Source organism: Leptonychotes weddellii, chromosome 1, assembly GCF_054177405.1.
Source record: "Leptonychotes weddellii isolate Sample4059 chromosome 1, ASM5417740v2, whole genome shotgun sequence".
Classification (NCBI taxonomy): Eukaryota; Metazoa; Chordata; class Mammalia; order Carnivora; family Phocidae; genus Leptonychotes; species Leptonychotes weddellii.
The window spans coordinates 29,762,702-29,778,726 of NC_138369.1; the positions used below are offsets into that span (position 1 = coordinate 29,762,702).

Below are 16,025 nucleotides of genomic sequence, written 5' to 3' on the forward strand. Positions count from 1 at the left end.
CCTGGTGGTGGGTACTGAGGAGGGCACGTTCTGCATGGAGCACTGGGTGTTATGCACAAACAATGAATCATGGAACACTTCATCTAGAACTAATGATGTAATGTATGGGGATTAACATAAGAATAAAAAATAAATAAATAAAATAAAACAAACCAGTGACCAAGAAGTCAATTAGTTTAGTAAGCCCAAAAATCTCCATTGGAAATCTGAAAGATAAGCCCTCTCTGTTGTGGTATGCCTAACTGGGGAGGGGATAGTAATCAGTTGGCTTCCAGAATTCCCTGAGGGACCCTTGGACCTGGAATACTAGTATGTCAGCACATTTGTGGAAATAATGGGGAAAATGAAGACCAAAGACCGACTTGAACTTCACATTTCTTTGTTCTCATTACCCATTCCCTAAACCACAGGAGTATAAAACAAAAATGATCCTTTCATGTAAAATGGTCAGAATACTAACGTTTACTGAGTCTATTCCCACAATGCACAGAGGAGCTCTCATATAGGTGTTGGTTGAATTTTACCATTTTTTTTCCACCATGAAAACCAATTTTGATAGTTTTTGAAAATGAAACCAATTTCTATTTCTTAAACTATAAGTCACTCTCAATTTCTACATTGAGCATCTGAAAATTATAAATTAATTTCCTTCTAGAATGTAAGTTCTGAAAAGAAAGAGGGCTTGCTTATCTTCCACAGCTGTAGCCACGGTGCCTAATACATGTGGCTGACAATCAATAAATATTTGTTGAAGGGAAGAATAAAGGTGCATTTCAACTGACAAAACATAGAAAGGATCTGGCATATAAGCATCTGGTGGAACTCTGTAAGGGAGATAAAAGAACAATTACTAGCTGAAGTACCTCATTCCTTACTCTTAAAAGAGCATAGAAAATTAGGAGATTGAAAATGGAGCCCGCCTCTATCTTGCACTCTCAAACTTTTGCTACAGCTGCCTGGCAAGGGCAGTTAGCAGATGCTCCATTCTTTATTTCTGGTGGGAAGCCACCACTCTCCAAAGCTGCAGGCAAAGAATACACATGCACTTCCTTCCAGTGTCCAGATCTATGCTGTCCAATATGGTAGCCACTAGCCCCACGTATCCATTGAGCACCTGAAATGTGGCTAGTGTGAAAGGAGATGCACTGGAAATGTAAAATACAAACCAGATTCCTCAAGAGCAGGACAGAAACCAGATGTACACAATCCCACTGATAATTCTTTTACATTAATTACATGTTGAAATGACAATAGTTTGGATATACTGGGGTGAGATATACTGGGGTAAACAAAATATATTACTAAAATTAATTTCACCCATTTCTTTTTAGTTCTCTTAATATGACCTAGAACATTGTTACTTATGTGGCTCACGTTCTATTTCTACTGGACAGTGCTAAACCAGACTGACAGTAAGAGAGTCTGAATACCACTAGAAGGAATACTCGTGGAAAAAACAGCTGGATCTGATTCCTAATTTCTCAATCTATAATTAGGAAATAAGGTAGATTTTCTACCACATATCAATGTATAGTCTCCCTTAAAGGCTCACAACAGCACTTGGAGGATAACACAGTAGCTTTGATTTCTAGATAAGGAAACTGAAGCACAAAAAGGAAGGCACTTATACAAAGTTACAGAGCTGGTAAATGCGAGGGCAAAACCCCGATGCAAAGTCAGCCTGGCTTCCAAATGCATGCACGCTCCAGTCACTCAGAGAGAAATTTCTTCATGTTCTAGAGGCTTAAATAAGGATGCCAACCATTTTTCCTGCCTTACCTTGCTGTGGGCTTCTCTTTGACACTCTAAACTATTCACCCTTATTTCTCCCAGCCACTAACCCACAGATCAAGAGAACCAAGTGAAACAGTGGTGGAAAAATTCAGAAAAATTACAGAGTGACATCCCATACCCTGCTATCTTGTAAAAAAGAACCAAGTTTTCCTAATTGGGCTTTTTAGCCTTTATAATTCAAAAGCTCTCCATCGTATCTGTTGCCATTAGTATAACCCGCTACAAAGAAATTTACCTACTGGTTCACTGCTACCTGTGAGGTCACTAATTTGGGCAAGTGTTATTTCACCTGTTGTGAATTAGCTTACTTAGTTTCTTAGCAGCCTCCAGAGCTTCCTTTGCAGTGTCTGCTACAAAGAATCTTTGAACTCTGACTCCGTGGTCAGACATCAGTTTCTTGCTCTGGTATTCCTGCAGGTTCAGCCATCTTCGCGGGGTTAACTGAACTGCCTAGAGAAATTGAGAGAGAGAGAGGTAAGAACACTTAAAAATAACAAGAAAAATAACAGGCAACACATGTAGCCAGTCTTACAGGTACCCTCAAATGACAATCAGCAACAGAGGTTTTTTTTAAAAGGAAAAAAAAAAAAACTACAAATTCTTCATGCTTGTTTTTCTAATCAAAAATGTTAAGGACAACTACACACACAACAAATGGATGCAGGTTTAAAGAAATGGTGAGAACTGAATAGGGTCTATCATCAAGTTAACAAGAATGTGCCAATGTCAATATCCTAGCTTTGACACTGAACTGAAACTAAGTAAGATGTCAACATGAGGGCAAGAGGGGGAAGGGTACATAGGACTGTTGCACTTCATTTGCAGTTCCCTATGAGTCTGTAAGTATTTAAGAATAAAAGGTTATTTTTAAAAACGTTAAGAACTCAGGGCGCCTGTGTGGCTCAGTCGTTAAGCGTCTGCCTTCAGCTCAGGTCATGATCACAGGGTCCCGGGATCGAGCCCCACATCAGGCTCCCTGCTCCGCAGGAAGCCTGCTTCTCCCTCTCCCACTCCCCCTGCTTGTGTTCCCCCTCTCGCTGTGTCTCTCTGTCAAATAAATAAATAAAATCTTTAAAAAACAAAAAACAAAATGTTAATTATATAGGATATGCCTCCCCCCGTTGCCAACCCAAATAAAGCTCATAGCATTATTTTAATAACTGTGTGCACATCGTTAATCATTGTAAGGTATCTCAGAAATATTTTTAACACTTTGAGGTTCAACAAGCCACAGATTAATCCACTTCTTTACCATAGTTTTTAATAGAAGCTAGGCACAGTCATTATGTGTTTAATGATATTATCTCTTTCACACACCAAATTTGAGGATCGTAATCTGAAACAATCATCATTAATTAAACTACTTCCTAAAAACTGCAACTTGTGTATTAAAGTAACTTTAAGCATCATGTAGAAGTGGTTTTCCAATATGTACTATCAGTTCTTAATCTGTGCTGAAATAAAGTAATCAAAGAGCAGAACAACATGAACAAATAAATTCTTCTCATTTTATTCAGTAAAACCAAAATCATTCCGATCAAATCTATACACCCCATTTTTAAAAGAGAAAAAAATGAATATACCTAGTTTAAGCTCATTTCCAACCATGAGTCATGATGCAAAAACAAACACACACACACTACTCACAATAGGTAAGATACAATGCCATTAATGCACAAACTAAAAAATCAGTCACACAACTTGATCACAAGATTGGTGGAAGAAAATCACTTGATACGCTTCCTAGTGGTTTCTGTCAATGGCCTTGGTGGATGGCCAAGACAATATCACACAGACCATTACCAGGTCCACAGGGCTTTACAACATGGAACCATTAGGTTTCAGGACCTCAAATGTGTCCTTAAAATGGCACTTTCTTCTGAAATCTCCAAGCTACAATGCATTCATGGATCTCTTCTGGACCAGGGACATTCCAAGAAGGCTCCAGAACCTTAAAACTAAACTGGATTTTACTCAAGGGCAGAGAGTGTCTTCAACTTCTTTGTATTTTAAAGAAGAATGTGATGGTGCTTGGCATTTGGAAAATACTAGTTAAATGGCCAAATGAATAAGGCGGGCCTTTGTCCTTTTGTTCTCAACTACAGGTAATTTTTCATTTCCAGAAAGTGACTTTCTCTAAACTTTCTCTAAAGATAGAAAAGTAAAAGTTCTTCAAACCTTAAAAAAAAAATAATAATCTACACACACTCGTAAAAACTCAAACCTCAACATAATCGAGCCTAAAGAAATCTCTCTGTTCCAGCCTTCTGAACACTGGTAATGATGTTTTAAATGTTGAAGTTATCTACACTTCATCTTCAGAAATAAATAATATTGGAGTCAAAATAAATTATCAGACAAGCTATGCTCACATCATATACTGTATGATTTATTAACTGTTTATGATTTGTTAATCTTCTGAATTTTTAAGTCTTGATGAAACATTAGTAATTTGAAAAACACAAAATATCACACAAACATACTCATTGACTTAAGTCTTAATAACACATCGTACAACAAATGTACCAAGAAAAATTCAAGTTTCAGGCATTTAGTAAAAGCTTCCTAATGAAAGAAAAGATTAAGCATGAGATATATACTATATTCTAGGACCACTTTTAAAAGGCAGATGGGGAAGGATCAATAGATTAAGTTTATGTTGACACATAAGCCATTAACAGAAGAAGAAAAAAAGAACTACAGTTTGAAAAGAGCATGTGAGAGACTAAAAACAGCCACTAAAAACAGTGTGGTCTGGTCAATTCCTTTTCATTAGAATACTGGCTGTATTAATTTTGGATATGTTAATGCAATCTCCTGCAAACTAATTGCAATTGATCCAAAGACCAGCTTCACAGACATATAATACAGATTGACCGTTTCTGCATTGACTCAGATGAAAGCCTGCTTAAAGTCTGTTGTTCTTAAATTGAAAACTAACACAGTGAACATAGTTCCAAGCCACTGCAGATACCCAAGCTATCACTCCACAATCATCTTACAGAATAATCATCTACCTTTGTTAAACCTAAGCTCAGAAGAGTAGGGTCCGTGGCTGGGTCTAAAACTTCATCAATTCAACTGCATTTACTAAGAATCTGTGGTATATCCAGAGAGGAAAAGGTTAAGTCTAACTGCATTTTCAGGGGGAAGAAAAAAAGGAGAGAAATTTACTAAGTGGATGGTGTCAAGTATGCTGGAAATGTAATCAACTGCTAAATCATAAAAGCAGTAATATTTTAGAATAGATTCCTCTCCTATTATGGAGCATTGACCATGTGCTAGGCATTCTACTAAGCACTCATGTTATCTAACAGTCAAAACCATTGTGAAAAGTGAAGTATTATTATTTCTCTCTGCAACTGTTGTTAATGCAAACCAACCAATACCGCTAGTCGTCTTCCTTCTAGATACTTCCCTGCCTTAGATGAAGTTAGGTGCAGCTGTGTAACTAGTTCTGGTCAATAAATCATGAATATATATGGTGTAACTCATGTGGACAAACATTTGATTACCAACGTTTCTCCCCCTAAGTTCTCTCTCTCGACATGGGGAATGGGAATATTTATGTTGGCAGCTAACCTATCAGTCAGGGGTCACAGTGAAGACAGACACACTCCCAGGTCACTCACAATGAATGCGTAATGAAAAATAAACCTTTGTGGATTTCCAGCCACTGAGATTCTGGAGAATACTTCTGACTGTGGCAGAGCCTAGCCTATCTGTAGCATCTTGACTAATAAAACCATCTTACAGATCAGGAAACCCAGGCTGAGGGTTAAGTCACTGGCCAAAGATCACAGGCAGCTATCAAGCAGCAAAATTTCTCTAATCCACACTGTTGATCCACTGAGTCATACTGTTGGTCCCCTGTGTTTATATTATGGTCCCACCACATTCCCAGAGTCCCCTTGGTGATAAAGACTGAGACCAGGATAGTGAGATTGTGTTCTTCTCCTCAAAAAGCCAGAAGTCTGCCAGGAATGGAATTCTCATGAAATGCCGGCACAGTGCTTGTTAGGAAAAATGTAACTGCTTCAGACTTTGGGAGGGAGGTAGGGAGGTGGAGATGTCCTAAGACACTAGAATGGTAGAAGCAGTTTATTTGAACTCATAGGAAGAGCTACCTGTTAAAACCCTAGACTTGTATCTTCCCAGGGAATTCATGTACTCCGGAATGTGAGCAATGGAAAGAGTTTAAGGACCATTTGACCCAGTACCTTTCAATACTTTCTGCCAGTTACTTGCCCATTTGCCTTCAGGTCAATACCCAAGCTCTTTGCCAACTGACTTCTGCCTAAATTTGAGACCCCATTCAGAGACTGAACAGTGAGAAGAAGACATCAGGCTTCTTCTTCCTCTTTCTGAGTCAGGCTTCAGGTCCCCCCAGAAAGCCCTTCCTCCGTAATTCTAGCTCCCACTGTCTGCCCCACCAAGACTCCTGCACTCATCAGCTGGCCCCAGACTCTGATAACACCACCTCCTTCCACCCCTCAGGCTCACAGAGGATTCCTTTTGTTGCCATTCTCTGGGTTGCCTTCCCAGTCCCTCTTCGCCTGCCAAGAGTTCTAACACCTTTGTCAGTAACTGTCTCCCCCTGTTAAATCTATTAAACAACCTGGTGCTCCACAGAGCCTGAAGGTGCCCCCTTCAAGGAGTGGAAGGGCAATGGCAGTGGCCCACTTATGAAGGTGACTTTGGGACCCCACTCCGAGGCAATTTCTCAGGCAATCACATGTTTCCTATACTGGGGTTCCAGAGTATGGAAGGACTAGTGGGGACCAACCTCATTTTACCGTCAGGAAACTTGAGGCCTAAAGATGGGAAGTAACCTGCCTAAGGATCCTCTAGTGAGCCAGAGGCAGGAGGAAAACTAGACTAATCCCCATTTTCTGTCCTTTCATACAGATTTTGGCAAGTGACCATATTAGGAACAGCATCATGTTCTCAAAACAGCTGGGGTGGGTGGGCACCTGGGGTGAGTTCCATCTGGATGTTCATGCTGACCTTTCCAGGGCTCCCTTCCCTTCCATGTTTCTTCGCTGGAGCAAGCATTTCCAAGCTTGGACGGAAGTGGGAAATACAGCTTAAAAGAAAAGCACGGCATAAGGATTTTAAGGGCCTGTGGGAACAAGGGAGCAGAGGCAGAAGAAAAAGAATGAAAAATGAGGGGAAAGACAAAGAGAGCCAAGAGATAAAAAGACAATGACTAAGCAGGCAAAAATTCAAAAGAAAACTCAAAGCACAAAATTAGACAGCTACAGAGAAAAAAATGACACGACCGAGAAATCATCCTTCGCCCCATGGTTTTAAAATTAGAGGTGTAGAGATTACTGAAATAGCAGCATAGGAGGAGAAAAATCAATAAAGGGAGTAGAGAAAATGTCATTGAGCTGGGCGCCCCCCAAAGGGAGACTCGGTGAGCCACATCTGCCCACTGGCTCTGCGCGCCCCCTCGGTCTTTCTGCACGCAGCCTGATATGCTCCACAGCAAAGCTTCTTCCCTCAGGAAGGTAGCAGAGTCGAGTCTTAGGAAGAGCTGTGGACCCACTAGTAACCAGGATAATAGAAATTAAAACAAAAATGAAGGTTTCATGATGTTACTGGTGAAGGTATGGTGAAATGCGCCTTCCCCACACACTACCCATGCAAAGAGAACACCAGTGTGACCACCTTCAAAACCAATCTGACAGGGGTGCCTGGGTGGCTCAGTCGTTGAGCGTCTGCCTTCGGCTCAGGTCATGATCCCAGGGTCCTGGGATCGAGCCCTGCATCGGGCTCCCTGCTCCGCAGGAAGCCTGCTTCTCCCTCTCCCACTCCCCCTGCTTGTGTTCCTTCTCTCGCTTTGTCTGTCTCTGTCAAATAAATAAATAAAATCTTAAAAAAAAAAAAAAAAAAACCAATCTGACAGCACCGATGAAAACTCAAAACAACCACTGTTCAACGTTCTGAACTGGAACGTCTCCTTTTGGGTGCTTAACCTAGCGAAACATGTACTAGGGATATGTACCAGGATCTTGTGTACAGTGTTGTGTATAATAAAGAATAAAGTTGGACGGTAATCTAGATGCCTAGCAAATAGGAAATAGGCTGAACAAACCACAATGCATTCTAACAATATGAAGCATTCAAAATATCTGTGGCAACACAATAGCACCCAGTATGTGGTCCCCTACATCCTCAGTTCTTTTGTAGGTAGGGTGCCAAAACTCTTAAGCAACCACATACAACCCTCCAGGACCCTTTTCCTTGGCTGCGAGGTCCTGGGAGCCACATTTGGAGAGGGTAAAGTGACAGGGTTGAAGCAGCCTGGATTACTGATTTACTGAAAAGACTGCTGCCTTGGCCCTGGAGTCACCAGACCCACATTTGCATGAATGAGAAATAAACCTTTGATGTGTTTATCACTGAGATCTTGGGAATAACTTGTAATCGCCTCATTGACTAGCCTAGACTGGTAAGTATGAACGTCCTAACATTGATTGTTCTCCAAGGCATATTACTGAAAGAAAACAGCCAACTTCTTTCAATATTTAAAGTAGAATAACATTTATATGTCTGACACACATGTCCACACACAAAGCAACATTCTCTATCTTTTAAGAACAGGTATAGATATAAGTACATGTACAGGGAAAGGTCCAAGTGAAGTTCACCAACCTCATGCCAGTAAACTTGAGGAGGACAGACCAGAAATATGGCAATTAAAGGGAGATTTACCCTAATCTATAATTTTTAAGACAATTCTCATAGAAAAACATTCATTTATTATTTGTGCAATGAAAATCAATCTATTTAGAAACAACATTGAGAGGAAGTAATCAAACCTAGGCTTTAACCCAACTGCACAGCCTGGAGCATCTATTAACTTGTCTTGGAAATGAAGGGCTTGCACCCTTACTTCAAGGCAGCAGAATTCTCCAAATGTGGTGTGAAATCAAGGAAGGGGGGAGGGCAAAGGCATGCATTCTCTGTTACATAGAATGACCACCCCTAATATAAACTCCTGCTGTGAGATAGGAAGAGGCTCTTAAACCTCATTTCAAGCTCTCACCAGCAATGACGACAGTGGAATACAAACAAGGAATTAGCTATAAACTCAGAGGAAAATATATTCCCCTTTCATTGCAAGCATGGCAAGAAAGGCAGATGCTCAGTGGGCTGTGGCAGGCCAAAAGTTGGTATGTGTTTGTTATATTTTAGTTTTTGCCAATGTTATTCTGTATGTAAATTAGCACCCATAAATCTACCTTAGTCACGTTACCTAGGAAATAGTAGGCTTCAAATAAACGTGTTGGTGCACATGAAAAGACAGATATAACTCAATGTGTCTCGATATGGGTATCACAAAATAAAAGACCTGCTTGTTTAAAACAGGCTCTGATGAAGATGCCACTTCACTATCACTCTGTATAAGAGATTCAGTGGAATCCTGTTTATAAAAGGAAAATTATAATAGCAGCAATAATAATAATAATAATAATAATGGTACTTTTCTGTTTAATCCTGGATGCAATTCTATCAACTCCTCCTTCAGAAAGACAACATGCTAAAAACACAAAGAAAAGCAACATCGTGTTAGAAGCCTAAGCCTATGGAAAAGAAAAAAATGACGTCAGATGTGGAAGAAAGCATAGGAACCTGGGTACAGACACTTTGTTACAGTTTACTGGATGTTCGGGCTAAAGTGGGGGGCCTTTATTTTGAGTCACCTTTGGAAATACAGCATCCTTTTTATCTAGAACTGGAATGCTCCTGACCCTTCTCCATTTAGGTGACTCCCACTTTGCACAGTGTAAGGAAATGGATTAACCAATTACTTAGTGCTCTGTGGCTGAGTTTGTATGCTCTAGCAGGTGCACAGGGAGACCATGATCACTTACAAAATGGAGGAAACTAACAGGCCCATCCTCATAGGCTGCTCTGAGGGTTAAATAAGTAATATGTGCAAATCTCCTGGAATAGTGCCCAACAGACCATAAGTACTCAAAAGAATGTTTTGCCATTATTCTTTAATGCAGAAGTACAAAGGGGAAGAGAAAGTATAACATGGAGACAGTGAACAATCCCTAAAATAAAAATAGTAGGTGATCCCATAAATGATAAAGAAGTGCTCACAGTGTCCTGCTGTTCGCTTTAAATGCATCTGGGAAAGTATTTTTAAACTCTAATAGTGAAATCTCTATACTTAAATCACTCAACAGTCACAGAAAAAGGACAGTAATTTACAAAAGGAAGGACCAAAGCTCACACTTAGTAAGCAAATGAAAATGTGCCATTTGAGCTAAGTACCTTGACTTTCCATCTCATTTGAGCCAGGGTAACTCCCACCTCACAAATGAGCAAATGTGAGGGTCAGAGAGATGAAGTAATTTGTCTAAGGCTACTCAGCCGGATAAGTGATTCAGGATTTGAATCAAAGTCTAAAAAACCCATGGGCTTTCTGTTATTCCAAATGATTGACTGATTGATTGATTATTTTGGGGGGAGTCAGTCTGTGAATCCAAATCAATAAAAAAGACTTGGAAGGACACAGACAAAGACCACACTGCCACTCCCAACCTAAAAATACAGTGTTCCATGTACAAGGAGGGAAGACAAGGCAGCAGACACAGTGAGAGTTAACAGAGGGGGGGCCCCGCAACAAATGGTGCGGACGGAATGTGCGGCCTCTCGAGAGCCGGGGGCTGGAGAAGCAAAGTCAAGTTTCCTGATGAAGAGGAACAAGAGTGAGGCTCTCCTTTATACAAGAGCAGACTGAGATCAGACGAGGAGCCCGGGCCGCTTCTGCTCCTCGGGCACTGTGTCTCTGACAGCAACACACCCCTCTGCCTGAAGACCCCACAGTAAGGAGGGGGCAGCATCTGTTAAAAATAAATAACCTGTCCTACCAGGAAGGAAATGAAAGTTCAACTTGCAGACCATCCAGAAACTGGATCATAGTGTTTATGACGAGGATTAATGCTTCTTGGGGTACCCTGACAAAATCTTCTATTTTTAAACCAAACCGAATCCTAGCTGACATGCAGCAGTGCCATGAAGTTACAGAAATTCTACTATACACTTGACAAGCATTACCTCATTTAATTCTCCCAACAGCCCTACAAGGAAGAAGCTGATAGAAGCCCATTGTACAGATGGGCAAAGTAAGGCTCAGAGAAGCGAAGTGTTGCTAAGACTAAGAGACGTTTAGAGGCAGGGCCATTTTTCAAATGCAGGTGTGCCTGACTCCACAGTCTGCTCTTCAGTGAAACACTAACGGTGAATGCCCCCTCCCCCCACCCCCAGTCCACAAAAGTGGGTCCTGAGCAATGAATGGGGCCGCAGGAGAAACAGGAGGTGGTGTACAGATTTCAGTGCAGGAAGGTAAGGAGCTGTCCTGAATATGAGGCTGGAGGGAAAAATGGGAAGCTCTGAATGAAAGGCTCCTAGATGGGTTTCACTAAGTCAAAAGAATTAAGATTCTCAGAGATACCGCCTCGTTCTTTTTATCCTAGGTTCAGCAGAAAAGCAGCCTGTTTTTTTAAGGAGCAAAGAAATGTAAAACTCTTTGCAGTAAGGACAAATGCCCAAAGGAGAGTTCATTCCATAACTCTGTACTGCAGCTCTGCCAGCAGCAAGAAAGAAGGGGAGGGAAAAAAAATACAACCTTGATAAACATTAGCATATTAACACAACAGCAGAAGCAAATGTATAAAAGGCACTAAAAATAGTGAACAGCATCATTTCGAAAATGCCTGCCCATCCCCTAGTGTAGAGGGTGCTAGGTCGACTATGTTGCAGAGGAAAATCACCTGAATTTTATATTGTGAACAGAAGTGGGCAGGATTTATTTACATGAAGAAAGAAAACAAATTAAGGTAGAGTAAACATATACATGCTCCTACCAGGGAAACCGGCAGAATCTGTACTTTGTTCATTTATTTGAACAGTTCTCCACTGGGCATTTATAATACGGTCATAATATAAGGTCTACTGGTCATCAGCACAGACAAGGTCTTTTGCTGTCACAGAGCTCAGGTCCTAGGAGGGGAGGCAGGGGAGAAGGACATGAACACAGAAGGGGAGAATGTACTGACAGAGTGGGAAGTGCTCTGGAGGAAATAACACACATGAGGAATTATGGAGGCAAAGGGCACACTGTGAGGTGACCTGGGAGCAAATGCCATCTGCGCAAAGACCTGAAGACAGAAAGGAGACAGGCACATGAAGAAGCTGGGGAGAAACCTAGCAGGCATGGTCCAAGGCCCTGTGGCAGGAAAGGGTTAGTAGGGGCAGGAGCTAGGGGAGACTAGGTCAGTGAGGAGGAGAGAGGGAAGCAGGGACCAGACCATGAAGGTGCTTGGAAGCTGCGGTCCAGAGTTTAGATTTTATTCACTCAGAGTTTTAAGCAGGAGAGTGAGATTGAGTTCGCACTTTGGAAAAGTCACTCTGTTTTCTTCTGTGTAGAGAAGGGAACCAGTTACAAGAGCTGCGTTAAACCAGCCCAGAGTCAGCCACCTTTTTCTATAAACAGCAGAACAGAAATAGTAAAGAGTAAAGAGCCAAATAGTAAATCTGGCTTTGAGGCCAGAGAGTCTCTGCTGCAACTCCAACTTTGTTGCATAAAGCAGGCAGAGATAATATATAAATGAATAGGCATGGCTGTGTTCCAGTAAAGCTTTGTCTGCGGAAACAGTTTTGGCTGGCAGGCCAGTTTGCAGACCCTCAACTAAATAACAGAGAAGCACAGTGGAGGTAGAAACCGAGAAATGAAGGGGTTCGGGATATAGTTTGGTGATGAAGCAAAGCTTACTCATGAATTACATGTGGGCTTTAAAGTAAAGGGGAATCTAGTATTAGATACAAACACACACACAGACACACACTTGACACAGTTCATATGAACCTAGTGAATTTTATATACCTGCTAGCTAAAAAAGAAGCATTTCCTTAGCAACAATCTTAACCTTGGATTTTCTGCCCAAACTGGCCTTTGCATCATGCTTAATTTTTGAGAGTCCCATACATCATTCCACCACATCAGAGCTTCTGGGTTTTTGATCTTACAACCATCTTCCATTATTTACTATTAATTCCAGTGGGCAACATGCAAACTGCCCTGCTTTAGCCCTATCTTGCTACACTGGCCCATCTGCAGCTTCTTTCCAAGGAGAAAACACAAGGCCTCCCTTGATTAAAGAAACACCATGTAGGAGGAAGGACGGGAGGGAGAGAGGGAGGGAGGAGGGAAGGCAGGCAGGCATAAAGATTATTTTGAGCTGAGGATACCAGAAAAGCAGACACAAGAAAAACTCTCTGCTCCCCTTCTCCCTCCACCCAAAAGGGCAGGATGATTCTTAATCACGGGACGTTAAGTCTACACTCTTAGTCCAGAGACAGCATCATAGGAGTCACTATAACAAACCTTACCAATCCTTATCTTCCATTAGCATTCCCCTAGATTGACCTTCCTACAGTTTGTTGCCCCTAGGAGCTCAAAGTCCTTTTCCTTTGGCTTAGCACTTCTCTGCAAATTTACTGTTCTTGTATTAAGATGCGACATAGACCCAAGTTCTGACTACCCCTTTGAGTCATGGATTAGTGAGTTTTCCCAGGGGAATGTGTACCTATTAATAAACTTGTTTCTTTTTCTCTAGTTACTCTGTCATTTGGTAGACTCATTTGCAGGACCTTGGCCAATGAACCTAAGATGAGTAAAAGGAAAAAGTGTTTTCCTCGTCTACATATACAAGTTGTCATAGCCAAAGTTTAGAAGGTGACATGTCAACTTTAGGATAGTAACTCTGTCAGAGAGTCAGAGAGGGCTATGGGTTTGAGGAAGGGGCACCAAGAGACTTCAGCATTATCAGTTACGCTTTACATCTTTTACTAAAAATGATCTGAGCAAATACAAGAAAACAGCAATATTTAAAACTTCTTCATCCTGGACACACGGATGACTATGACATTAATCTCAATATTCTGCTTTTTCTCTAAATAAAAATAATTGTACACTTAGTGTAATAAATTTAGTAACTATACAATTCCATAAAGATGGATTTACTAATCGATAAAATGAAAAATATAAGGTATAAAATACAATTTCAATCAGAAAAAAACAGAAAATAAGGTCTGGAAGAACCCTGAGATCATGGCAGGCCAAGAGCTCATGACGAGTAACTACGGCCTCGAGGCATTACTACACCTGCTACCAAGCCAACAGCACCTTGCTCAACAAGCCAGCGTGAAGAGTGCATCCACCTGCTCAGGCACTGCCCTTCCAGCACACCAATACCGCATCTTTGTAGAACACGTGAGCTCAGGGAAGGGGTCGTAGACACTGGTTTTCGTCTATGGACTGACTAAGGTTTCGGCCAAGTGCCTTGGTCTCAGGACAGTTTTATGTTCATAAAAATCTGGCTTTTGCTCACTTATGGCAAAAATGAGTAACTCTGGAAGTTATGTCCTGAAAATTATGTCTGTTTCATCCCATAAAAATGTGTGTGTGTGTGTGCGCGCGCACGCACATGCACGTGTATGCATGTGTGATTTCTTCAATTCACTCCAGTGAATTCTGTTACCAAAGAGTCTCTCTGGTAATAAAAGGGGGTTTAAGATTCTAAGAATAGTCTCAAGTATAGTGCTAACTTGAAATCAAATTCAAAAGAATACAATAAAAGAACAGCCATGAGCTCAATCTTGATCAATCTGAGGCCATTAATTGCTCAGCTAACCCCAGCCATCCATTTTACACATTTACACATGCATTAGAGCAGACTATTACTCTCACTATTTATGAGGGTCAGAAGGGAAAATACTACATATTTTTCCTCAACCACATTAAACAAAAACATCATCAGTATGAAAAGACCTAAAGGGGTGTTTTTCAAGTTCTCCACCTGGAATGAGCTTGTGATATTGAGCAAGTAAAGCACAGCTATTAATAAAACAGAGTACCCAACCTTCCAGGGTTGCTGGGAGGAAACATACATGTAAGGTATGTGATAGGGCTTTGGCATACGTGTGTTCAACACAGCCATGACAATGGGTCAAATATGACATCTCAGTGCATCAGATCTAGCTCCTTCATAGAGCCCTGCCCCCTTCCTTCCTCCACCCCCTTCAGTTCCCAATTTGTTAGCCCTCCTTAAATTACTCCCAGAAGTCCCATCCAATAAATTCAGGAAAAGCTTGCAAGGGGCAGACTTTATTTCAATCTGTTCCCACTCATGTTCCTTCTAACAATCTAATAGTGCTTAATAGTTCAGGATACATTTGAGTTTAATGGGATTTACCTGATAGAAATAGACTTCTCATCGCTTCTTAATAGTGGCAGTTTTGAGCGACCTAGCTAACTCAATCTCACAGGTTCGCCTGTCACCCTGGCATGCTGAAGAAATGACTCAAGACAGTAGTAAATGAGTGACCTTTGCTGGAGAAATTCCTGAGACTGTCTCTTTGACATTTTGAAGGTTTGCTTACAGGATGATAATTGGTGTCTGCAAGGTTCCAAGTCCACTATTTGTGTTTAGAAATTGATTCCATTCTTGTTGATGAATAAAATATTGCCACTATGAAAAACTAGATCTTAGAATTTTCTATTAAGAAAGGTGACAACATTATAGAGAGTATCCCTTTTTTCACATTTCCACTGTCAGAATCCCCATTTACAGAAGAAATTATAATCTCAAGTATTAAATCCCATTGCCCTCCTCAATACTCTACATATAATGTCCTAGTTATGAAAGAAAAGTGAATGCCAAATCTTTCAATTCACATTAGTCATCTCTTCTCTGGCAATAATTTGAGTTTCTTTAGCCGGAGTGGGGGAGGGAGAGAATCACAAAATCTTACTTACATCTGTGCAAATAAACCACAGAAGTTAAGTTCAAAGCAAGCTTTCAGAAAACTTGATAACATGAAAATGAAACTTCAAAATAATCCCTGAAAATAGTGTAGGGTACATGGCATTCACCATCCTCCAGAAAACTTTTGAAAGAATTACTGTCATTCATTTGAAAAAAACGCTGTAATGATAGAAAAATCCGAAAAGCACACACAGACAAGAGGACAATCTGACCCTTGGAAAACAGACAATCTGACACTTTATATCCAAGCAGCAAAGAAAATAATATTCTAACTGTAGCATATCCTCTTAAAATTGGGAGATTCAATAAAAGCAAAGAAATCTCAAGAATGTTTAATCCTCATGGTTTTTCTTTTAGAAACCTACAGTGAAATGCTGTATG

General features: G+C 40.8%; 1 protein-coding gene across 1 annotated transcript in view; it reads right to left on the reverse strand.

The window, feature by feature from the left end:
* Positions 1 to 16,025, reverse strand: part of SUCLG2 (succinate-CoA ligase GDP-forming subunit beta) — a 244,413-nt gene that overhangs the window by 190,614 nt on the left and 37,774 nt on the right. Inside the window, exon 2 of the mRNA XM_081820393.1 lies at positions 2,103 to 2,244. Within this exon, the coding sequence (XP_081676519.1) occupies positions 2,103 to 2,244 (142 nt within the window). The remainder of the gene's footprint in view (positions 1 to 2,102; positions 2,245 to 16,025) is intronic.